At 44.4% G+C, this 25657-nt stretch overlaps 1 protein-coding gene across 2 annotated transcripts; it reads left to right on the top strand.

Moving 5' to 3' along the window:
• Positions 1–1313: 1313 nt before the first annotated feature.
• On the top strand, positions 1314–18204 carry ITLN1 (intelectin 1). Of its 2 annotated transcripts, none has more exons than XM_032234104.1 (8): positions 1314–1390; positions 3625–3698; positions 9084–9233; positions 11688–11935; positions 13905–14063; positions 14796–14916; positions 15833–15936; positions 17892–18203. In XM_032234104.1, the coding sequence occupies exons 2-8, from the start codon at positions 3638–3640 to the stop codon at positions 18042–18044; spliced, it is 996 nt and encodes a 331-aa protein (XP_032089995.1). In that variant the 5' UTR covers positions 1314–1390; positions 3625–3637; the 3' UTR covers positions 18045–18203. The 2 variants fall into 2 exon arrangements, with proteins under 2 accessions (XP_032089995.1, XP_032089996.1); XM_032234105.1 differs by having other exon boundaries at positions 1369–1456; positions 17892–18204.
• Positions 18205–25657: the final 7453 nt, after the last annotated feature.

Below are 25657 nucleotides of genomic sequence, written 5' to 3'. Positions count from 1 at the left end.
GAGACTCTGGAAAGGGTGCAGAGAAGAGCAACCAGGATGATGAGGGGATTGGAGGCTCAAACAGACAATGGACGGTTGCAGGAACTGGGCCTGGCTAGTCTAGGGAAGAGAAGGACCAGGGGAGACAGGAGAGCATCTTCCAATATTTGAGGGGCTGCCACAGAGAGGAGGAAGGGGGTCAAGCTATTCTCCAAGGGCAGACAAAGAATAATGGATGGAAACGGACCAAGGAGAGATTCAACGGGCTGTTTGCACACTCAAGATAAAAGGGTTTCAGTAACAGAGTTGGCCAATGCAGAAATCAATAAATAGCATAATCTGGGTGATCTCTTACCTTGGTGGTTTCCTTGCTTTCCTAGCAGAATGACGGAGCTGGAAGGGATCTTGTAGGTTATCTAACCAATTTAGTTGTATGCATGATGCACAGTGACAATAAAGACTATACTACTATCTAGTCCACCACCCCTCACCCAAGCAGGAGACCCTACACCAACAAGTGGCAGTCCAGTCTCTTCTTGAAAGCCTCCAGGGATGAAGCTCCCACAACTTCCTCTGTCAGAAATGGAGTAGGCAGGGTCTCCTGCTTGGGTGGGACGTGGGTTAGACTAGATGACCTACAAGGTCCCTTCCAACTTTGTTAATTTGAATCTATCTAAAATGATCAAAGGCCTGGAGACTAAAACATCCGATGAACGGTTGCAGGAACTGGGCCTGGCTAGTCGAGGGAAGAGAAGGACCAGGGGAGACAGGAGAACATCTTCCAATATTTGAGGGGATGCCACAGAGAAGAGGGCATCCAGCTAGTCTCCGCCGCACCCAAAAGCCAGAGAAGGAAGAATGGATGGAAACTGACCAAGGAGAGATTCTACCTGGAAATAAGGAGGAATTTCCTGACAGGGAGAACCATCAACCCATGGAACAAAAGTTGCCTTCGGAAGTTGTGGGAGCTTCATCCCTGGAGGCTTTCAAGAAGAGACTGGACTGCCACTTGTTCAGAAATGGTGTAGGGTCTCCTGCTTGGGTGAGGGGTGGTGGACTAGATAGTAGTATAGTCTTTATTGTCATTGTGCATCATGCATACAACTAAATTGGTTAGATAACCTACAAGATCCCTTCCAGCTCCGTCATTCTGCTAGGAATGCAAGGAAACCACCAAGGTCAGAGAGCACCCAGATTATGCTATTTATTGATTTCTGCATTGGCCAACTCTGTTACTGAAACCCTTTTATCTTGTGTGTGCAAACAGCCCTTCTTCATTTCAGGATTTCCTGCTTTTCACTTCCTTGTCTTGATGGGAATTTCGAAATCCAGCTGCTTAATAAAGTCGAGCGAGAAGACCAGGCTGACTTGAGCTTCCTACTTTCTTCAGGCGAAGTGGTTCCTCATCCAGGTAAGACAAACCTGTGCTCTGGGCATTGATCACAGAGACGGCAAAGAAACGCTCGAGATCGCTCCGGTAAGTCAGAAATTTGCCAGAATTTGGGGTGCAGGTGGAAAACCCAGAAAAAAACATGGATTCTGCAACGCACAATACTTAAAAGTCTGCCTTTTTTATTTATGGGTAGTAGAAAAATGGAGACATTTGTTAAATGGGGATTGTAGGCACGCTCAACCCAATAGCCAAAGACCACTTTAAACCCAGAATTCATAATTTTCTTAATATTACAATATTAATCATCATTAAGGTTTGTTTTTTTTGCTGATTTAACACCCTTTGGTTAGTTTGCATTGTACAATTCCAGAACTGAACTGATTTCAGTCGCCAGATTAAGCACGAGGTAAGAATGCAGCCATAGAATTACAGAGATGGAAAGATCTTTGAGGTCACTTAGACCAACCCCTTTTGCCTCTGCTTCCCATCCCATGAAGGAGACTCTGTGTCGCTGGATCTGCTGTCAAACTTGCTTTCGACTCTTCGTTAGCATGTCCTATAAAGTTAACCTCTAATAAAGCATATAGAATAACAGGGTTGAAGTCTAGCCCTCTGCTCAAGCAGGAGACCCTATGCCATTCTGGGTTTACTTTAAGACTTTACTTGCTTCCCAAACCAGTCTTAAATCTGTGCCTTACCTAAATTATGCCCCTTTTTACAACCAACCAATTTTTACAATCCTCTGCTGTTGCTTTTCCCAAAGTCTTCATCTAAAATAGGAGTCTTGGCAACTTTAAGACTTGGGGACTTCAACTCCCAGAATTCCCCAGCTAGCATGCACAAGTTGCCAAGTTTGGAGAGTCCCGATTTTATAGATTGACAGAGTTGGAAGGGTCTTTGTAGGTCATCTAGTCCAACCCCCCCCTTCCAAGCAGGAGAGCCTACACCTCTTCTTGAAAGCTTCCAGGGATGAAGCTCCCACAACTTCCAAAGGCAACTTCTGTTCCATGGGTTGATTGCCCTTACTGTCCGTCTAAAAGATCATGGTTTTATTTTATAAGCCAAACTCGTAAGATTAGGGTTCCAAAAAAGTCTTGGGGAGTAAATCTACCTTAAAAAATTGAGGAGCCAATTACTTTTGAGATGTATCCCTAAAAAAGAGAGATGGATTCCTGTTTATTCCTAAAAATAGGTAGTTCTTCAGAAAAGTAGGTATGGACTGCAATTTTGAACTGCAATTTTTCTGTTTTCGTGTTTCAACCAGCCCTAAATTGTCCATCAAATCAAAGAAAACTTTTGGTCATTTGCCAGAAGTGATTTTAATTTTTTTTCCTCAGAACTCATGCAGCAAAATCATTGGAGCCCAATCCCCCATCAAATCTGAACGATGTATTTTACAACTTAAAACCATTTCCTTGAGTGTCCAATCACACTTGGCCAATAAATAATTTTGTTCTATTCTATTCTATTAAAAAAAAAAACATGTAAACAATTACTGCTGTTTGTTGAAGTCTGGGTCTTGGCAGCTGGGCAGAGTTTGAAAAACAATGCGGCTCAGTTCCTGGAAGTTGTCAAGAAGATGGACTAGACACAAAAACACAAAGTGTGCTTAACAATGACAATTAAGCAGTGCCAGTAGCATCTTCTTGTGCAATTGTAACTTTGCACAGATCCTCTGCTACTAAGCAATCAACTCATGGAAAAGAAGTTGCCTCTGGAAGTTGTGGGAGCTTCATCCCTGGAGGCTTTCAAGAAGAGATTGGACTGCCTTCTGTCAGAAAGGGTGTAGGGTCTCCTGCTTGGGCGGGGGGTTGGACTAGATGACCTCCAAGGTCCCTTCCAACTCTATTAGTCTGTTATTATTCTGTTATTCAGAAGTTGTGGGAGCTTCATCCCTGGAAGCTTTCAAGAAGAGAGCGGGCTGCCATCTGTCAGAAAGGGTGTAGGGTCTCCTGATTGGGCGGGGGGTTGGTCTAGATCAGTGTTTTTCAACCTTTTTGTGCAAAGGCACACTTTTTTCATGAAAAAAATCACAAGGCACACTACCATTAGAAAATGTTAAAAAATTTTAACTCTGTGCCTATATTCAATATAGGTGGGTGTTTTTCCCACGGCACATCTTACACTATGTCACGGCACACTAGTGTGCCGCGGCACAGTGGTTGAAAAACACTGGACTAGATGACCTACAAGGTCCCTTCCAACTCTGTTAATCTGTAATTCACAGACAGATTATTTCACTTTTTTTCTAGTGGCTGATCCACAATGAAGTCCTTGGCTCTTCTGTTGCTGGTCTGGGCTGCCTTTGCAAAAGCACAACTTGGAGGTGAGTGAGTAACTGGTGGATTTGAGGGAAAGGTATTGAATATTCAAAGATTCATTAATATGTATAAGCCATGCAAATGGCCTCGTTGTTTTAAGTACTTCAGCACCTCTGTGCTGGTCAGCAACAGCCTCCTCTGTCCGGATTGGTTAGGACGCGAGGGAGGCTGTTGCCGGCTGAAAGTCTGTTCCTATTGGTTGAAGCCCCAGTATATAAGGTTTGGCGGGCTAGTTTTCTGACTGAATCGCTGTCATACTTATCTGAGTAATAAAGTCTGTTCTTCGTTCACCCTGTGGTCGCGTCCCTCCTTGCGAACCTCAAAAAAAGGGGGGGGGTCTCAAAGAATCCCTGAATGCTGGGGCTGCATGGGATCTTGGAGGTCTTCTAGTCTAACCCCCTTCCCAAAGCAAGAGACCTTAAAACATCATGGACACAGGGCTGTCCAATCTCTTCTTTTTTTTCTTCATGTTTTATTTATTTATCTTATATAACATAAGAAAGTTCAATTTCCATCAAACAGTGTGTGATTGTGTGCACAATTGTCTTCGAGCAATCATAATCCAAATATTTGCAATAGTATTCATCACAATAATATTGGTAATCTAATAACCATAATATTTAACATTATACTTTAATAACTCTCCATTTCCACATTTCCTCTTTTTATGCCTCCCCATTTCTAACTTCTGTATCTGCTCTCTAACCATTGATAAAATAAATCCCATATCAAAAAGTATTCAGTTTCTCCTTCGTCCTTCATAATGAGCGTTAGTCTATCAATTTCTGCACATTCTAATATTTTCTTAATTGACCTCTCATCTGTCGGGATCTCATCATTCTTCCATTATTGTGCAAATAAAATTCTGGCCGCGGTTAATACATGTAAAACAAAATACATAGTCTTTTTATCATATTTTTCCAGTAAAATGTCCAGTAAAAATATCTCTGGTTTCAATCTAGGTGCTGCTTTATCATTTTTTTCCAACAAGCATGTGTTTTCATCCAATTTTTTTTTTTTAGCTTTTGGGCATGTCCACCATATATGGGAATATGAACCCGGTATTTGATTGCACTTCCAACAGATCTATTTTTATATAGTTTTGCCATTCTTGCTGGTGGGAAATGCAGATTAACAGAGTTGCAACAAGATCAATTGCTCACTAAATGCAGTCAGGTTAACAGATCAACAGAGTTGGAAGGGATCTCGTCGATCATCTAGTCCAACCCCCTGCGCAAGCAGGAGACCCTACACCATTTCTGTCAACTGGCAGTCCAGTCTCTTCTTGAAAGCCTCCAGTGATGGAGCACCACAAGTTCTTAAGGCAAGCCTTTCCACTGGCTAATTGTTCTCATTGCCAGGAAATATTTCCTTAGTTCCAGGTGGCTTCTCTCCTTGATTAGTTTCCACCCATTGCTTCTTGTTCTAACCCTCGGTGCTTTGGAGAATAGCTTGACTCCCTCTTCTTTGGAGCAGCCCCTGAGATATTGGAGGACTGCTATCCTTCTCCCCTGGCCCTTCTTTTCATTCAACTAGATATACCAAATTCCTGCAACTGTTCATCATTCGTTTTAGGCTCCAGTTCTCTAATCATCTTTGTGGCTCTTCTCTGAACACACTTTTTAGAAATTCTTTCACCAATATTAAAATAACAATACATAATTAAAAGAACTCCTCCTTTCATCAATAGTCAGCATCGGGTTATATCGGAGGGGAAATCCAGCACACGAAGCATGAATTCTGTATTAGCCAAGCTCAGAAAATGGATCGGAATATTACCTTGATGTGCAAAATGCATAATTTTGAAAAATGCACAAATGACTCTCCTGATTTGCAAAAAAAAAAAAAAAAGGTAGTCTTCAAGTTACAACCACAATTCTGGCACTAAAGTGACTGACAAGAGAGTCGCACCAATTTAATGACCTTTTTTTTTTTGCCACAGCTGTTAAGTGAATCCCTGCAGTGGTTCAGTGAATTAAGTGGCCATTAAGAGACTCTGGCTTTGCTTGTCAGAAGCAAAATTTTTCGGGCGCCGAACCAGTAGTAATGCCGGCAGGATCCCACCCCTGCGGCAATCCCTTGAGCAGGTTTTCCTGGTTTTGAGCCTTTCCCTGGAGTGAAATGATTAAAAATAATATATTTCTCCTCTCTGCACACAGAACAATGTTCTTGCTTGAATTGCTGGTCTGAAAATTTATGATATTTACAAAAGGTAGCTCTTTATCAAGCACATATAAATTATATGAAAGTAAACAAACTTATCTTTACAATCTCCAAGGTATGTGTTGCGGCCCGCCAGCTGGCAGCTGATTCAGACAGTGAGGAGGGTTGGGGAGGAAGATGGGCCAGTCCTGGAGTCTGGGGGAGGCTCTGATGAAGGCTCTGTGTCGGAGGCAGAGAGGGGGCCAGGGCCGTATGCCAGTTATCACCTGCCTTTGGAGTCAGATATCAGTGAGGCAGAAGAACAGCTGGAGCCTGTTCCCAGTGTGCACATGTGCAGAGCTGCCAGACGAAGGGAAGAGATAAACAACAGGGATCGACTTGGGAGGAAGGCCACAGGTGCACAATGAATGGCCCCTCCCAGAGGGAATAAAAGGGGAGCAAAAGGGGAGTGGAGTTTTCAGGAGTTCGCTTAATAGCAATAGCAATAGCAATAGCAGTTAGACTTATATACCGCTTCATAGGGTTTGCAGCCCTCTCTAAGCGGTTACAGAGTCAGCATATCGCCCCCACAGTCTGGGTCCTCATTTCACCCACCTCGGAAGGATGGAAGGCTGAGTCAACCTTGAGCCGGTGAGATTAGAACCACTGAACTGCAGATAACAGTCAGCTGAAGTGGCCTGCAGTACTGCACCCTAACCACTGCGCCACCTCGGCTCCTAATTGGTTTGTGACTCTTCGAGGCTCCTGGTCAAGTTCTGCAGATATCGGCCTGGCTGCTCTCCAAGCCAGATAAGGTCTGTGACTGTAAATCCTCCCTTAAAAGACTTGGCTGGAGGTGAGTGAGCAGAATTCACAGTCAATTAATAAAAGGGGTTTTTTTTGTCGGGACGAGGAGTTTGCTTCAGGCTCTCGGGAAGCCTCGCTCAGAACAGCATATCACAACGTTTGAGCATGCCCAATATTTGGAAATTGAAAGCTGAAAAATAGGAGATGTCCATTAAGCCATTAAAAGATAAATATAAGTAAAATAAGTAACGGGATGGGACCGTTAAATACAGATAGGACTATCGGTATTTAATTCTAAAAATAATAGTTTGGTTCTCCCCAAATGTTCAAAGCATGCCTGTGACAGGTAGAACAGTCCTTTAGTCACCGTTCAAAGTGACTTGCGGCCGTTTTTCACACTTACGACCTTTATAGCATCCCTGGGTGGTCACGTGATCAGAATTCAGATGCTTGGCCACTGGCATGTACTTATGACAGTTGCTGACAAGCGAGGGGGAGCCAGCTTCATTTAACAACCGTGTTACTAGCTTAACTTCTGCCGTGATTCACTTAACAACTGTGGCAAGGAAAGCCGTAAAATGGGTCAAAACTCATCACCACTGTCTCACTTAGCAACAGAAATGCTGGGCTCCATGCTGGTCCTCAGTTGAGGACTACTAATGGAAACTAACCAAAGAGAGAAGCAGCCTGGAATGAAGGAGAAACTTCCTACCAGTGAGGACAATTAACCTGTGGAACTGCTTGCCACCAGAAGTTGTGGGAGCTCCGTCACTGGAGGTTTTGAAGAGTCCAGACCTGTGGTTCCCAACACGGGGCCCACTCCCCACAGGGGGGAAATTTGATTTTTAATGGGAGCAATTTGAACCTTGTTTAAACCAAGTTAATGGCCTTTTAGGCTTCCTCCGTGTGAGTAGAGTTCACTTTTTGAGTAAAGTAAGAATTATAAAGTACAATACAATACAACACAACACAACACAATACAATAGCAGAGTTGGAAGGGACCTTGGAGGTCTTCTAGTCCAACCCCCTGCCTGCGCAGGAAATCCTATACCGTTCCAGACAAATGGCTCTCCAACATCTTCTTAAAGACTTCCAGTGTTGGGGAATTCACAACTTCTGGAGGCAACTTCTTTTCCACCGATTAATTCTTCTGTCAGGAAATTTCTCCTTAGTTCTAAGTTGCTTCTCTCCTTGATTAGTTTCCACCCATTGCTTCTTGTCCTGCCCTCAGGTGCCTTGGAGAATCGTTTGACTCCCTCTTCTTTGGGGCAACCCCTGAGATATTGGAACACTGCTATCCTGTCTCCCCTAGTCCTTCTTTTCATCAAACTAGACATACCCAGTTCCTGCAACTGTTCTTCATATGTTTTAGCCTCCAGTCCCCTAATCCTCTTTCTTGCTCTTCTCTGCACTCTTTCTAGAGTCTCCACATCTTTTCTACATCGTGGCGACCAAAACTGAATGCCATATTCCAAGTGTGGCCTTCCCAAGGCCTTGTAAAGTGGTATTAACACTTCACCTGATCTTGATTCTATCCCTCTGTTTATGCAGCCTAGAACTGGGTTGGCTTTTTGGGCAGCTGCTGCACACGGCTGGCTCCTATTTAAATGGTTGTCCACTAGGACTCCAAGATCCCTCTCCTAGTTACAGCTATTGAGCAAGGTACCACCTATACTGTACCTGTAAGAATAAAATAAGAGTAAAGTAAGAGTAAAGTAAAACGAAAGTAAGAGTAAAGTAAGAGTAAAGTAAAACGAAAGTAAGTGTAAAGTAAAGTAAGAGTGAAGTGAGAGTGAAGTGAGAGTAAAGTGAGAGTAAAGTGAGAGTAAAGTGAGAGTAAAGTAAAGGGGGCATCGAGATTTTAGAGATGCTTAGGTAGGGCATGGCCAGAAAAAAACAATGGTCTAAACTGTCACTTATCTGAAGGTATAGGTCAATGTTGGTGAACCTATGGCACTCATGCCACAGGTGGCACACAGAGCCCTCTATGGGCACATGCGCTGGCCAGATGATGTTTGGGTTTCCATCATGCACATGCGTGCCAGCCAGCTGGTCTTCGTAGGTGCCAGAGCCCCACAAAACGCCCCAAAAACATGCATGCATGTGCTGGCCAGCTGGTCTTCGGATTTCTGGATTTCACGCATGCGCACGCATTCCGGTTTGAGCACTCGGTGCCGAAAAGGTTCGCCATGACTGGTATAGGTTCTTCTGCTTGAGCAGGGGGCTGGACTAGAAGACCTCCGAGGTCCCTTCCAGCTCATTCATTCTACTCTGCTATATATATTTTTAATATTGTAAGCCGCCCAGCCTCCCCCGGTGGTAAGATGGGCAGCCGATCAGTTTGAAAATAAGCCAATCAAACGGAAGTAATGCCCAGTGGGAAGAGAACATCCTTCTGGCTTGGTTGTTGAGTTCTCTTTTGTTGCCCGTTGTCTCGACAGCCGGCGGCAACTGTGTCAGCACAGCTAGGGAAGACCTCCTCGACCTTCTGAAGAAATGGGAAACGGAGACTTCCTGCCAACCTTCCTGCCAACCCCAGAAGCTCTACCAGAGCTGCAAGGAAATCAAGGCTGCCGTGCCAAAGGCTGCAGGTGAGTAGAGAGGACGCTTCTGGCCCATCAAAGCTCTCCGCTTCTGGGTAATTTTGGCCCGTCATAAGCTCCTTTGCAATAAACGGGTCTCTCCTTCCGGTTTCCACAGTTTTCAAGAGATCGGCAAAAAAGTCAAAATCTTGGCCAAATAGCATCCAAAATTAAATCAGAGTCCAAGGCAGAACTTTCCTCAAGCTTCCAATTTATGAAGAGAGACATGTTGGCACATCTGTGGAAAACCCAAATCTGATAGCTTCCCGATTTTCCCCACCCAGTTGAAAGTTCAAGATCTTGCCCCCCCACATACCAATTCCATGGTCCCATCTTCCACTGCCATGCTGGCAGCTTCCACCCATCCAATTCCGGTCAGGTGCAGAGACAAAGGATGACCTTGGCCTTCTAGAAAGAATGTTGTTATGGCTACATATCATCTAACTCCATACAATCCCCCCCTCCCGTTTTCCCACCCTAGAAAAGGCATAGTAGAAGAAAGGAAAGTGTGGCAGGCCAAAGATCCACAAGAAAAGATGGCTGCAGGCCTGACACCAACCTTATCTTGATGGGCATTGGGAGGCATAGAAAAGAGAGGAGGGGGCTTTGACTTCACATTTGTGGTTGCCGTTTTGACTTTATCACACACATACATACACACACACAAACACACTAGACATCCCTGCTGTGGTCAATCTGTATTAACCAGGATAGTATTATGTTCTGACCCCCTCCTCCGTCCAGTAACGAATGCCGAGACAAGCTTAAATGAGAATGTCCTTTAATAACAAGTCCAGACTCTTGGTGGCTAAAAGCCAAGTAAACAAACAGATAAGGACCTTGGCAGCAAGTCCGACAAACCTTGGCAGCAATGCAAACAAACTCTGGCAGCAATCCAGCCTGCCAAGTTAGTTTCTCTTTAGTCCAAGTGTTGACTTCTGCAAGAAGGGCATGGCACAAGCAGTCTCTTTTATAGTCTGGAGAGGAGCCTAATGACCATCAGCTGAGCATAATTACCTCCTGTAATTACATAGTTGTTCTTGACACCGAGTAGCTCTTCGACGGCGTGCATCACAGGTGGTTTCTGGATCACTCTCCCTTGTCTCCTCCCCAATGATCCAAGGCTCAGGCGCCACCTGATGGCCAACCAGTCTCTCTGCGCCCTGCTCGGAGTCGGAACCCTGTCCAGGGTCCTCCACATCCTCCAGGGCTGACTCATAGGGCCCCTCGCTGTCGGAGTCTGGTGGCAGCTCCAACGGCTCCTGCTGGGCCACAATAGTATTAGTACCGCTTTCTAAAGCCTTAGTAAGACCACACCTAGAGTACTGCATCCGGTTTTGGTCACCACACTATAAAAAAGATGTTGGGACTCTAGAAAGGGTGCAGAGAAGAGCAGCTAAAGTAATTAAGGGCCTGGAGACTAAAACCTATGAAGAACAATTGCAGGATTTGGGTCTGGCTATTCTGAAGAAAAGCAGAATTAGGGGGTGATATGAGAGCAGTCTTCCATTATTTGAGGAGCTGCCACAAAGAAGAGGGGGGTCCATTTATTTCCCAAAGCACCTGAGGGCAAGGCAAGGATCAATAGAAGGAAAGGAACCAAGGAGAGAAGCCACCTGGAATGAAGGAGAAACTTCCTGACAGTGAGGACAATTAACCAGTGGAACAGCCTGCCACCCGAAATTGTGGAGGGGGAAGAGGAGGAAGAAGAAAGGAGGCGGCGGAAGAGGAGGTGGAGGGAGAAGAGGAGGAGAAGGAAGGAAGGAGGAGGAAGAAGATAAATGAAGAAGGGGAAGGCAAGGAGGAGAAGGAAGGAGGAAGAGGAAGAAGGGAGGAGGAGGGAAGAAGCTGAGGAGGAAGAGGAGAGAAGCAATCTAGAATATCAACAGTAGAGCATAAATTCATCTATATTTATATATCTATATTTATATATCTATTTATCTAACTATATCAGAGGTGGGTTCCTACCAGTTCGCACCTATTCGGTAGAACCGGTTCGTCAAATCTACCGAACTGGTTAGAAGAGGTTCCACCAGGGGACCCGGAAAGCAGGCCACACCTACAGAAGGGGTTCCAAAAAATTTTGAAACCCACCACGGACGGACGGACACACACACACACACACAGACTGACAGAGAGAGAGAGAGAAAGAGAAAGAAAGGAAAAAATAAATAAAGAAAGAAAGAAAAAAGAAAGAAAAAGGATGAGAGATGAAAGAAAAAAAGAAAAAAGGGACAGAGAGACAAAAGGAAGGAAAGAGAGAGAGAGGGAGGGAGAAAGAAAGAAAGAAAGAAAGAAAGAAAGAAAGAAAGAAAGAAAGAAAGAAAGAAAACACATGGCTGGCAAGCCACTCCCACCAGGTCACATGGCCGGCAAGCCACTCCCACAAAGGAGGCCACACCCACAGAGTAGGTTCCAAAAATGTTTGAAACCCACCACTGAACTATATCTACTGTTTGACAGATGGGCTGTATAGCCTGATGAGTGAAGATGGTGAGAGCTACCAGACCTTCTGCGACATGTCCACCAACGGAGGCGGCTGGACGCTGGTGGCCAGCGTCCACGAGAACAACATCTTTGGGAAATGCACCCTGGGCGATCGCTGGTCCAGCCAGCAAGGGAGTGATGCCAACTACCCCAACGGGGACGGAAACTGGTCCAACAATAACACCTTTGGGTCAGCCATAGCTGCCACCAGCGATGATTACAAGGTAGGAGTCACTCATTTGAGGGGAGAGAAGAGAAAAGGACAGCAAGCTTTCTTTTTTAAAAAAAAAATGGGCCTTTTTTAATCCACGGGCCAAAATCAGCCTCAAAGACTTGGTAGTAACAGGCAATGCTGCAGATGTTGCCCGTCCCCTGTCACTGATGGAGCCCTCAACATCAGTGGTCCCCCTTGAACCTAAATGTGGTATGTCCGAAGATGACCGGGCAGGCCAGTTTGGTCACAGAATGTCCTGATTGTGCTGAGTTAGGCACATGTGGCTGTAGAGTTATGCAACAATAATTATGGAGTCCTAGTGGACAACCAGCTAAATAGGAGCCAGCCGTGTGTGGCAGCAGCCAAAAAAGCCAACAGAATCCTAAGTTGCATGAACAGAGGGATACAATCAAGATCAAGGGAGGTCCTAATACCACTCTGTAAAGCCTTAGTAAGGCCACATCTAGAGTCCTGCATCCAGTTTTGGTCCCCACACTATTAAAAAAAGAGGTTGAAAGTCTAGAAAAAGTGCAGCTGTCAGCGTTCCAAATACCATGCAGAATTAAATCAGAGTCGAAGGCAAAACTATGCTTAAAGGTCCAATTTAATAAGACAGGCATGTTGGCATCGTGCTGTGGGATCCCAACTCTGGAAGTTACATCAGAATCCCACCCAGTTAAAAGTTCATGATCTTGTCCCCACACCCACAATCCATCACATGGTTCAATCTTCTTCTTCCACACTGGCATCCATACCCAGCTGCTTCCGGTCGGGTGTGAAAGTGCGGAGACAAAGGATGACCTTGGCTTCTAGTAAAGAATGAAAAACAATACATTCCACAATCCTACTCCTTCTATTCCCCCCTCCCATCGACTATACTAATGAAACAGCATAATGAAATAAGAGAAAGTGTGGCAGGCCAAAATTCTAAAAGGAATAAAAATGCAGGCCTAACAGCAACGAAGAGCAACCAGGATGATGAGGGGACTGGAGGCTCAAACATACTGTTGCCTGGCTAGTCTAGGGAAGAGAAGGACCAGGGGAGACAGGAGAGCATCTTCCAATATTTGAGTGACTTCCACAGAGAGGAGGGGGTCAAGCTATTCTCCAAAGCCCCCCGAAGGCCAGAGAAGGAAGAATGGATGGAAAGATCCAAGGAGAGATTCAACCTGGAAATAAGGAGGAATTTCTGACCGTGAGACCAATCAATCCATGGAACAGAAGTTGCCTTCGGAGGTTGTGGGAGCTTCATCCCTGGAAGCTTTCAATGGGAGATTGGACAGCCATTTGTTGGGGATGGTGTAGGGTCTCCTGTTTGGGTGGGGTTTTTTGACTAAATGACCTACAAGGTCCTTTCCAACTCTGTTAATCTATCCATCTATGTGGTATTTTTGGAGTGTGCCGTACTTCATAAGCTTAACAGAGTTGGAAGGGATCTTGGAAGTCTTCTAGTCCAGCCTCTGCTCAAGCAGGAGACCCTATACCATTCCGGACAAATGAATGTCCAGTCTCTCCTTGAAAATATCCAGTGATGGAGCTCCCACAACTTCTGTTGGCAAGCTGTTCCACCACTCAATTGTTCTCCCTGGCAGGAAATTCCTCCTTAGTTCTAGGTTGCTTCTCTCCTTGATCAGTTTCCATCTGTTGATTCTTCTTGTGCCTTCTGGTGCTTCGGAGAACAGGCTGAACCCTTCTTATTTGTGACAGTCCAGTATTTTTGCTCCTTCTTCAAGAGGTGCTTCTAGTCAGTGGGGGCAAGGAAGAGGTCATCCCTCTGGAGTGTTGCTAGGGTCAAATCTTCTCACCCGTAATCTTTAGGTCCACGAAGAAAAGCAGATGGAGGGGACAGGTGACAGGCCTTCTCCAGGTGTCGTGTCATATCAATGTGTCTTTCTACAGAGTCTCAGCCTTCAGAGGGTCTTAGAAATGAACTCTTGAAGCCCCCTCTAAAGTTCTTCACGGTGTCTCCTCTTTTCCAGAACCCAGGCTACTACGCTATGATAGCCCGAGATATCGCCATCTGGCATGTTCCCAACAACACCCCGATGAAGAGATGGCAGGGCGTTTCCTTCTTGAGATACCACACCGAGTCAGGCTTCTTGTCTGGGCAAGGGGGTAACCTTCTCCGGCTCTATGAGGTGAGCCCAACCAACCTGATATTTCTGCCCATTGACTTTCTTGGACCTGATCTGGCTGATCCTAAAATGCTAAATATTCATTGGTTGGTTGGTTGGTTGGTTGGTTGGTTGGTTGGTTGGTTGGTTGGTTGGTTGGTTGGTTGGTTGGTTGGTTGGTTGGTTGGTTGGTTGGTCGGTCGGTCGGTTGGCTGGTTGACTGGTTGGATGACTGACTGACTGACTGATTGAATGGTTGGTTGGTTGGTTGGTTGGTTGGTTGGTTGGTTGGTTGTTGACTGGTTGGTTGACTGGCTGGTTGGCTGGTTGGTTGGTTAATTAGTTGGATGACTGACTGACTGACTGGCTGACTGATTGACTGACTGACTGGTTGGCTGGCTGGTTGGTTGGTTGACTGACTGACTGATTGGTTGGTTCACTCACTGACTTAATTCGTAGCAACTTTAGGCTTTGATGGCTGGTTGAGGGGCCATCAGAATCCCAGAACTGTGTCTTAGAACTAGGAAGGGGAAGAAGACATCTCAAAAGAGGATCAAAGCCAACTACCTTCACTTGATCGTCGTGGTCCAAGAAGTCACCAAAAATTAAAGCTCAGTTTTGATGACTGGGATTCGGGTCATCTCAGATTCCTACAACCAGGTTGAAGAGGACACCATAAATCATCTTCACCTTCTGTTTGCTTTGCTGATGGACCGGTCATGCATGGAAATAATCCAGCTGTGATTTGCCTTCCAGAAATACCCAGTGAAATACGGTGCTGGTAGCTGTCCAAATGATAATGGCCCGGCTATCCCTATTGTTTATGATGTTGGTGATGCCCAGAAGACTTCAGAATTGTACTCTCCTCATGGACGGGGTAAGCATCCTTGCCTCAGTTAGAAGGCTGCCCCACAATACGGGGGGGTTGGACCATTGGACCACCTGTGTCTCCTAGGCTGGGACATCCTCTTTGGAAGCTAAGATCCAAGAGGAAGGGAAAAGAATTAGCTCCTTTCCAAAATTGATGGCCCAGTTCCAATATCTTCTTAAAAACTTCCAGTGATGGAGTATTAACAACTTCTGGAGGCAACTTCTGTTCCACTGATTAATTGTTCTAGCTGAAAAGAAAATTTCTCCTTAGTTCTCTAAGTTGCTTATCTCCTTGATTAGTTTCCACCCATTGCTTCTTCTTCTACCCAGTGGTAGATTTCTAACCGGCTTACTACCAGTTCGCTGAGAGAGGGCATTTTGCCCTCCATGTAGATGCAGGACTACACATTGAGTCAGCCAGATACGAATCCCTCTGGTGGTTAAGGTGTCTAACCCACATTTTTTTCCCTACTTTATCAAGTAGTAGGTTACGGTCTACTTTGTCAAATGCCTTACTGAAGTCCAAGTAAATTATATCGACAGCATTCCTCTGGTCCACTAATTTTGTCACTTTGTCAAAGAATGCAATAAGGTTAGTTGAGATGGTTTAGAAAGTAGGTTGAGCAGGTTAAGCTAGCGATGGGGAGGCATTTCGTACCCCTCCAAAAGTCCAGCTGCTACGAAACAGAAATAGGAAGAGGTTGGCACAGGGTATTGCAAACTTGACCACTTCAAGAAGGGTGGAGTTCAGTTCCCAGAATTCCCCAGCCAGTTTGCTTCAAGATGGGTGGACTTCAGGTCCCACACATGCTGTGGGGCATGCTGGGAGCTGAAGTCCCAGATTGTCGGCTGTCATCAACCAAGATTGTGAAAATAATTACAATCCTCCCAACCTCCCTGAGTCTCTCTCTTCTGTTTCTCAGGTGAATTTATCTCTGGCTTTGTCCAATTCCGGGTGTTTAATAATGAAAAGGCAGCGCTGGCTCTCTGCTCTGGTGTTAAACTCACCCAATGCAACTCAGAACATGTGAGTATCCCGGCCTTCCCAACAAATGCCGTGACAACATCCAGGTTGATCCAAATAAAAGTGCAGGATCATCTCAGTTCTGAAAACCTATTTAATGAATACGGGGTGTGGTAATGGCGAAGTAAAACTAACTCTGAGATTCCCAGGCATCAGAACATAGTATTGAACAATGGTTTTCCCAGCCAAGCTCCCAGGCTTCCACATAACTCATGTAAACAACATTTCTTTGTCCTGGGAACCATCTGCCTTCTTCTTCACACCTGCTAAAATGTCCTTGAAAAGCTTCCAGGTTCCCCTCATCAGCTTCAGGGGAACTGGAGATGTTTTGTTTCTCTAATTAACGCATTCATAATCAACACCTTCCACACCTCCCCTCCCCCACCTTACTCTAAGGGCAAGACAAAACAAAAAGGCACATAGAGTCTGTTGTAACTTTGGACAGCTGCTAAGTGATTGGTCATAAGTCAGGGACTTATCTACATCCTTTTGAGCTATGCTTTTCATTCCTAGAATTCAGAATTCCTGGAATGCTAGATTTGTGTTTGTGCATGTTATAGTTTTGCACCCTGTCATCCATGCACACAGCATATTGTGGCATTTCAGAACACAGAATTCTAGGGCTGGAAGGGGCCTTGGAGGTCCTCAAGTCCAACCCACTTCTCAAGCAGGAGAATCGATACCAGTGATGGCTAACCTTTTTGTTGTTGTGTGCCGAAAGGACGTGATAATGCAATGCGTGTACAACTCTCCCCAGGACACCCTGCCCCCAGGCCAGGGGTGGGTTCCTGCCAGTTCTAACCTCTTCTATAGAAGAGGTTCCACCAAGATGAAGAGGGAGAGGAGGAATTCTGGGAGTTGAAGTCCACAAGTCTTAAAGCTGTCAAGTTTGAACACCCCTGGAGTTTTTTTCTAAAAGGTTAGGGGTGCAAGGGTCTTGTAACTTGACAGCTTTAAGACTTGTGTGCTTCAAATGTCAGTGTCAGCGTTCCAAGTATCATGTAGAATTAAATCAGAGTCCAAGGCAAAACAATCCTTAAAGTTCCAATTTAATAAATCAGACATCTTGGTACATCTGTGGAATCCCAAATCTGAAAAACTTCCTGGGATTCCACCCAGTTGAAAGTTCATGATCCTATCCCCACACCCATAAATCCATCACATAGTGCAATCTTCTTCGACCCCACGCTGGCATCTCCACCCAGCTGGTTCCGGTCAGGTGCAGAGACAAAAGATGACCTTGGCTTCTAGAAAAGAATGACAACACATTCCACAATTCTACTCCTTTCTATTCCCCCCTCCCAACTACTACACTAATGAAACAGCATAATGAAGTAATAGAAAGTGTGGCAGGCCAAAGACCCTAAAAGGAATATAATTAGAGGCCTGAGCTTCTGAACCAACATTTTGGTTGCTAAGCAAGAGCGTTGTTAAGTGAGTTTCAACACATTTTACAAGTTGGCCACACCCACCCAGTCACATGGTCAGCAAGCCACTCCCACAAAGCAGGCCACACCTACAGAAGAGGTTCTAAAAATATTTGAAACCCACCACTGACCCAGGCATGCACGCGCAACCCCCCTTGCTCCCCCTCTGTATGCACCCCGCCCCCCCACCCTGTTTTTGCTTCCAGGTTGGTGCAGGAAGCCTCGCACGGCGCCAACCTGTCAGAAAACGCCCCATGGCACCCATTTTGGGCCTGGAAGGCCTCCTGCAGCAACCTGGAAGCCAAAACAGGGCATGAGGCCCCAAAATGCAATGTGAGCATCCCCCCGCGCGCACATGCGCCTTGCCCCACGCCTGCAGGCGTGTCATAGCTTCATCATCACGGATCTATTCCCCTGCAGACGCTCCAATCTCTTTTGGAAAACCTCCAAACTTTGGGAGGCTCTGATTGATTGTTGTCACTGTCCGGAAATACTGCAAGACACTGAACTCCCTTTTTCCCCCTCCCTTAGCACTGCATTGGAGGAGGGGGCTTTTTCCCAGAAGGAAACCCCCGCCAATGTGGCGATTTTGCCAGCTTGGACTGGGACGGCTACGGGACTCACCGCGGATGGAGCTCTTCGAAGACCATCGTAGACGCCGCGGTGCTGATCTTCTACCGCTGAGCATCCGAAATCAGAATCCGGAGACGGAGACGCCTGTCCCGGAGCAGAGAAATTTACGATTAAAACACATAATCTTTTAGCTAGGCAGCAAAAAATAAAAGCAGCACCTTGAAATTTGGTCTTTCTTTTTTTCGAAATAACCCTGGGCATGAAAGTTTACAAACGCAAAAGTGAGGCAAGCCAGATGCAAAGCAAGGAAAATATAAAAAGAAGAAGAAAATGCCAAGCTTAGACATCAAGATAAGAGAGGAAAGCTTTAAACTACAAGCGTTTGCAGACGATTTGGCATTTGTTGTAGAAGAGACCATTCCGAAATTGTTAAAAGAGACGGAGGAGTTTGCAGAGGGGTAGCAGGACCGAAAACAAATAAGAGGGGGAATAGGGGGGGGGGTGTCACTGCCCCTTCATTTAATAACCAAGAAAGAAACCACTCAACTCCATGTTTCAGAATTAAGTGTACTTTTACTGATTACAAACGATGAGAAGCAAAGCAAAGCTGAATCTGAATAAAAAGGCGCGAAAGCAATAGATATCAATACAAGATTCATCCCCCTCCCCTTGGTACCCCAGTCCATAGTCCAATCATAGGTCACCCAACTGTCAGGTGGGAGACATCTTCAGAAATCATCATCAGGGTGGAATGCTGGACAGTTGGCCTTGGCGGGAAACTCCCTTCCTTCCCCACTCAGAATGGAGTGCATGGTGTGCTTTTTAAATCTATCTTTTCTTTTCTTTTCTTTTTTTCTTTTTGATTTATTGTATTGTCAGCCGCCCGGAGTACTACGGGATTGGGCGGCATATAAATGTTATTAAACTTTAAACTTTAAACTTCCACATGCGCAAAGAGACGGTGAGAATAACTCCCCATAAACAGTCCTCCAGTACAGAATGATTCCCTCCCCAAATACCATGCCCTCCCTCCCCGTTTCAATGGCAGCTGAAAAACAGCAGCAAAGCAGAGGCTGACAGGGAGGGAATTAAAGTTATAAAGTTATAGTTAAAAACAAAAAGGAAAAGTGGATTTTCAAATAGTTAAGAAAGTTAAATATCTGGGAATTTACTTGACAGCAAGGTGAGCAAGGATAAAAGAAGACAATGATATAAAGCTACTTAAGCAGGTAAAATTAGATTTATAAAAATGTAAAAGGCTACATCTATCAATGTTAGGAAGGATAGCTACTGTAGGAAGTTAACACCTTCGTAGGAAAATGAGATATTTTAGGAAATATAAAAAGGGCAGAATGTTTCCCCTAAAAGGGAGGCAGAAACTTTTGTCAACGGGCCATTAAGGCCTGAGTCAGACTATTCTACATAACAAAGATCTACCTCCTTCAGGCAGAGCCATAATGGGAATTGTCCAAAGCCTCTTCATTACCTCATCACCCAGCAAGGCTCAACCAAGCTTGGGATTCAAAAAGCAACCTACAAAGTTACCCCTGCATGGCCCCACGGGAGTCTGACCACCAATCAGAAAACAAGCTCAAATTCAAAGCTGAACAGAAGGCATAAAACTGGGGACTCTCAGCATCCCTTCCCTTTTTCCTTTTGCCCAGGATCTCAAACCATGTGGTCCTGTTCACCATTAAACCATCTTCCCAAGCAGTCTCCCATGATTCCAACGTCTTTCTTCCCACTTGGAACTGAACCCAGATGGACATCGCTACGATAAAAATGAATATCCTGCCCAAACTGCTCTTCCTGTTCCAAAAAGTATCTATAAAAACTGAAAACAAAATTCTTTTGATGATCCGAACAAATGGACGCTGAGATTTATTTGGCAAGGGGAAAAAAAGCGAGAATAAAACTGAAAATCGTTACAAGAATCTAAAGAAAATGAAGGGTTTGAACTACCAGATTGGTCTTTATATTGCAGGAAGTTAGCAGCCACCCCCCTCCTAGAAAAATGAAATATCCTGGGAAATATTGAAAAAGTCAGAATATTATATTTGCCTGGATCAGAAATGGAGAAACATGTTTTTAGGCAGGAAGCAGACTCAACTCTTAATAGCCCCTACCTTTGTCAATGGGCCATTAAAAGGCCTGAGCCAGTCTACTCTACATAACAAAGATCTCCCCCCTTCAGCTCCAGGGTAATGGGATTAAGGCATGATAGTACTAGCCCTTTACCCATCTCACCACAGGGCACCTGGGAAGAAGCAAGGCTCAACCAAACTTGAACTCAAAACACAACCTAGAGAGTTGCCCCTGGGATTCTGACAACCAATCAGAATACAAGATCAAGATCAAAAGCCAGAGAGAGCATAAAACCAGGGACTTTCAGCATCTCTATCTCTTTTCTTCTTCATCTTCCATCTGGAAGCATGTGATCCCCCTTTTCTGTTCAGGACCACAAACCATGTTGTCCTGTCCACCATTAATTAAACCATCTTTCCAAGCAGCCTTCATGTTTCCAGTGTCTTTTTCCCTACTTGGAACTGAACCCATAAGGACATTTCTTCCAACAATATTACCAAGCATGTTCTTTTAACGTGGTTAAAAATTGAATAACCATTAGACATAAGAGACTGTAATACTTACGCTAGAAGGTTTTTCTTTTTTCAAAATAATCTTTGACATTAAAGTTTACAAATGTGAAGGTAAAGAAGCAATAGAAAGCAAGAAAAATATAAATATATATTTAAATATATTTTTATAAAATATAAAAAGAAAAAATGCAGAAGAAAAGAAAAATAATAAGGAAAATAGAAAAGAGAGATATAAAGAAATGATATCAAAATCCCCAGAAGTGATTTTTGTACCACTAACGTTAAAAACTTCAGTTAAAACAGAATTTTAAAAAACTAATATCAAAAGCAGCAAAAGAAAGAAACAGAAGAAATGTATTTTATCCTTTGTACCATCTATGAAGTCAGCCAACCCTTTTCTGATTAACATTTTTGTTAAATGAGTTGCATCAGTAAGTCAGAAAAATCAAGAAATACATATTTTCTTTTACGGATTTTTCTCCCTTTCCCTTTTTTCCAGTTTCTTCACTTTTTTTCACATTTTTCTTAGTTTGCATTATTTTGCTATTTTTACAGTTCAGTAAAAAGATTACCATTTTAAAATAGGAAAGTCAGAAAAATCTATTTCTGATGACTAGCAGGGAAACAAAACTGCCTCCCTTGGTGGGCTGGGATGGAGGCTTATTTTAAAAATAATAAATGTGGGATATAAATAAAAAGATAAACAAATTAGGCATTCCAGTTTATAAAGATTAGTCCCAAATTTGCAAAGAGCCACGATTAATTTTTTTCTAGCGCTCAGATCAGAATGCCAGGGTGAAGTACTAATGATCGCCACAAGGGGGCAGTATGTATCCATAAAACTAGGGTCATATATCCCACAGAAAGAATTCGCCATTCAGATACTAAAGATTATTTGCTTTGCTATGTCTCAGCAACTATGGGATTTAGGGAGAAAACACTCATAATTCTAGTGACTGGTTGTTGTGTGTTGCCAATGGGCATAGAGAGGGGATTTTGAGTTTGCGGGCAGAGAACGGATTTGCTCTGACTCACCGTGGCACCGATTCTGGTTTCCAATCCTCAGAATTCCCTAGGCTGGCTGGGAATCCTGGGAACAGAGGGGAATTCTGGGAGTTGAATGGTACCCACAAAGGACCCAAGGCCAAGAAACAGAAAGGTGAACTTTGATGAGAAGATCTGTAGCCAAATCAAAGGGTGGATCATGCAAAGACAACGAAGAGCATTTTCTAAAATGCAGAAGTGAAACTGAAACCAAAAATGCCTGTCTCCACAATTAAGAAGGACTTTAGATGTTCAACTCTGTCAATTTTGTGATATAAGGCATCATATCAATGATTTAAATACCTACATTATTGTTTTTCAACCTTGACATCTTCCAAATGGCTTGGCGTTCAACTCCCAGAATTTCCCAGCCAACTGAGGGAACGATGGGAGTTGAAATCCACCCATCTTAGAATAGAATGAGCTGGAAGGGGCCTTGGAGGTCTTCTAGCCCAGCCCCCTGTTCAAGAATCTATACCATTTCAGACAAGTGACTAGTGCCTAGTCTCTTCTTAGAAACTTCCAGTATTGGAGCATTCACAGCTTCTGGTGGCAAGCTGTTCCACTGGCTAATTCTCCTCATTGTCAGGAAGTTTCTCCTTAATTCCAGGTTAGTTTCCATCCATTGCTTCTTATCCTGCCTTCTGGTGCTTTATTTATTATTTATGTATTATTTGAGAATAATTCGACCCCCTCTCTTCTTTGTGACTCTTAAAGTGTCCAAAGTTGAAAAACAATAATAGAGGTCACCTTAGCTCGTTCCTCTGACACAGGTCAGAAGCACAGTGGTGGGATTCAATTTTTTTTACTACTGATTCTGTGGGTGTGGCGTGGCTTGGTGGGTGTGGCAGGGGAAGGGTACTGCAAAATCCCCATTCCCTTCCCATCCCATTAACCTGCTTTCCAGCTCCGTTCTCCTGTGCAGGGCAACAGAGGAAGACCCAGCCGATCAGTTGGGACTCAGGAGGCATAGATGGGGCGTGGCCAGCCAGAGGTGGTATTTGCCAGTTCTCCGAACTACTCAAAATTTCCACTACCGGTTCTCCAGAACTGGTCAGAACCTGCTGAAGGCCACCTCTGTCAGAAGGCTGTCTGTTAGCACAGGGGAAAGAGCATTATTTTTTGCCTTGGTTCTGCAAACTGGTAGAAGAAAAAAAAGGCCTTGAGGATCGTGCGGCTCAGCTGTGATTCCAATTCCGATTGTCGGAAGCTTTCCCCCCGCTTTTTAAAGCATTTTTTCCCTGCCGGTTCGGGTGAATAGGCCGGGGGGAAATGCTTTAAAAAGCTTTAAAAAAATAGGTGAAAGTGAAAAAAAGTTGGCCACGCCCACCCAGTCACATGACACCACCACCACCAAGCCACGCCCACAGAACCAGTAGGAGGAAAATTAGATTTCACCACTGCTTTTACATCCTGCTACGTCTCGAAAATGAAATTCGAACCAAGTCCCTGCAGCCATTAGTGGAATTGGAGTTCAAGTAGTCCACAACCATTCAAAGTCACAACAGCAGTGGGGAAAAAGTGATTTAGGGCCATTCCCCACACTTACAACCATAGCTGCCTTCCCCACGATCATGGGATCCAAATTGGCAACTGACTCATATTTATGACGGTTGCAGAGTCCCCAGGTCATGTGATCTCCATTTGCAATCTTCTGGCAAGAAACAGGGAAGCGTGATTCACTTCACAGCCCTGTTAACTAATTTGAAAACTGCAGTGATTCGCTTAACAACGGTGATAGGAAAGGTTGTAAAATGGGGCAACACTGACTTAACTGTCTTGCTTAGTAACAGAAATTTTGGGCTCAAATGCGGTCATAGGCCGAGGACTACTTATAATTGCATTAACAAGAGACGCTAGTTTTAGAATCTTAGAATAGAGCTGGAAGGGACCTTGGAGGTCTTCTAGTCCAGCCCCCTGCTCAAGCAGGAGAACCTATGCCGTTTCAGATAAGTGTCTGTCCAATCTCTTCTTAAAAATATCCAGTGATGGAGCATCCATCACATAATCTGGTTTGGGCCTACTACAGGGGTGTCCAACCTTGGCAACTTTTAAGACTTGTGGACTTCAACTCCCAGGATTCCCCAGCCGGCAATGGTTAATTGTCCTTACGGTTAGGAAATTTCTCCTTAATTCCAGGTTGCTTCTCTCCTTGATCAGTTTCCATCCATTGTTTCTTGCTTTCTGGTGCTTTGGAGAATAAATTGAACCCCTCTTCTTTGTGGCAGCCCCTCAAATATTGGAATGCTATCATGTCACCCCCAATTCTTTTTTCCCGTTCTTCATATGTTTTAGTCTCCGGGCCTTTGATCTTCTTAGTTGCTCTTCCCTGAACTTTTTCCAAAGTCTCAACGTATTTTTTCTAGTATGGTGACCCAAACTGGATGCAGCATTCCAGATGGGGCTTATTAGGGTTTTATAAAGCAGTATTAATGCTTCGTAATCTTGATTCTATGCCTCTGTTTATACAACCCAGGATTGTATTCGGTTTTTTAGCTGTTGCCGCACACGGCTGGCCCATATTTAAGTGATGGTCCACTAGGTCCATCCAAGGTCCATCTCACAGTTCCTGTTTTTCAGCCAGGTCTCACCTAGTCTGTACTTGTCCCTTCGATTTTTCCTGCCTAAATGTAAAACTTGGCTTTTCTTCACATCGAAATTCATGTTGTTGCATAGAGCCCATTGTTCAAGTTTGTTGAGATCTAATCCTGACTGAAGATTTATTATCCAGGTCATGGGATAAAAACAGAGGCCTCCTGCGATATGCTTTTGAGTAAACTTGAAAAACAGACTCCAAATCTAACTAAGCAATACATTACTCGAGGTTTATATGTTTGGCTAAACTGTGATAAGTTTGTTTGGTTCCTGCTTCGATGCTCCGTAGGCAATTGCGATCACATCAGGAGCAAAATGGTTTCATGATATCAGCCTCAACTACTCTCATCCCATTGGCATGGTGTGTGAACGTTGTGAGTCATGATGGAGTGAGGTGTGTGTTTTCTCGCTTAGCTTTGCCACCCCCACGAATGTCTAAGTGGTGAACAGTCAGCTATTCTCTTTCATAGAATGATAACGCTGGAAAGGACCTTGGAGGTCTTCTAGTCCATCCCCTGGCTCTGGCAGAAGATCCTATATCACCCCGGTCAAATAGTTCTCCAGTTTCTTCTTAGACATTTCCAGTGTTGGAGCATTCACAACTTCTGGAGGGAAGCCATTCCACGGATTAATTGTCCTCACTATGGGGAAATTCCTCCTTATTTCTAAGTTGCGTCTCTCCTTGGTTAGTTTCAATCCGTTGCTTCTTGTCCACTCATTTTTTTTCAGGGCTGTTGGAACTTCAGTCATTAAATGGACAGTTGTAAATCGAGACTACCTGTATGGAACAGAATACATCAGTGGTTCCCAAACTTGGCAACTTTAAGACTTGTGGAGTTCAACTCCCAGAATTCTCCAGCCAGCTCTGCTTGAACTCTACAAGTCTTAAAGTTGCCAAGTTTGGGAACCACTGGAATAGATTATAGACTAGAACAAACCAGAGAGTAGATTATAAAGCAGAACAGAATAATAAGAGTAGGAAGGGACCTCGGAGATCTTCCAGTCCCACAAAACTCCCCACTGTAAAAATCTGGACACCGATGTTCTCTAGAAGATGCCTTCTTGGCGTCCACTCTGGCATTCCTGTATAGAAGACACATACACACTCAGGTATTTGGGTGAGATCAGTGGCCGCATTAAGTTCAGGGTGTCAAAGGTTAAATGTCCTCTGGCCAAAAAAACTCTTGAGGCAGCTGCTATGCCAGGAATCTGTTTCGGATTGTAAATTTGGCTACCAGCCCTGAAACCTTCTCGGGTATCTGCAGAATGCATGACGTGCTTAAGGGTCCTTTAAGGGTGGGGGGGTGAGTCCCTTAAAGTCAGTTTAAGGCTGTTCCAGATGAAATTGGTGGGAAGGGATAAAATTTAAGTTTATTAAAGTTGATTAATAAGCAGCATTCTCCAAACTTGGCCACTTTAAGGACTTGTGGACTTCCCCAAAGAGTCATGCAGACCCTTGCCCTAAATGCCATTGCAATGCAGTGCGTG

The sequence above is a fragment of the Thamnophis elegans genome, chromosome 17, assembly GCF_009769535.1.
Source record: "Thamnophis elegans isolate rThaEle1 chromosome 17, rThaEle1.pri, whole genome shotgun sequence".
NCBI classification, from domain to species: Eukaryota; Metazoa; Chordata; class Lepidosauria; order Squamata; family Colubridae; genus Thamnophis; species Thamnophis elegans.
The sequence above is the reverse complement of the archived record's forward strand: the minus strand, read 5'-3'. Positions and strand labels throughout refer to the sequence as shown.

Excerpts from the sequence above, each read along its gene's own strand:
- ITLN1 (XM_032234105.1), top strand. The coding sequence starts at position 3,638 with ATGAAGTCCTTGGCTCTTCTGTTGCTGGTCTGGGCTGCCTTTGCAAAA. Across the intron at positions 9,234-11,687 it reads TGCCGTGCCAAAGGCTGCAG|ATGGGCTGTATAGCCTGATG; the intron begins GTGAGTAGAGAG and ends ACTGTTTGACAG. Across the intron at positions 14,064-14,795 it reads ACCTTCTCCGGCTCTATGAG|AAATACCCAGTGAAATACGG; the intron begins GTGAGCCCAACC and ends TTTGCCTTCCAG.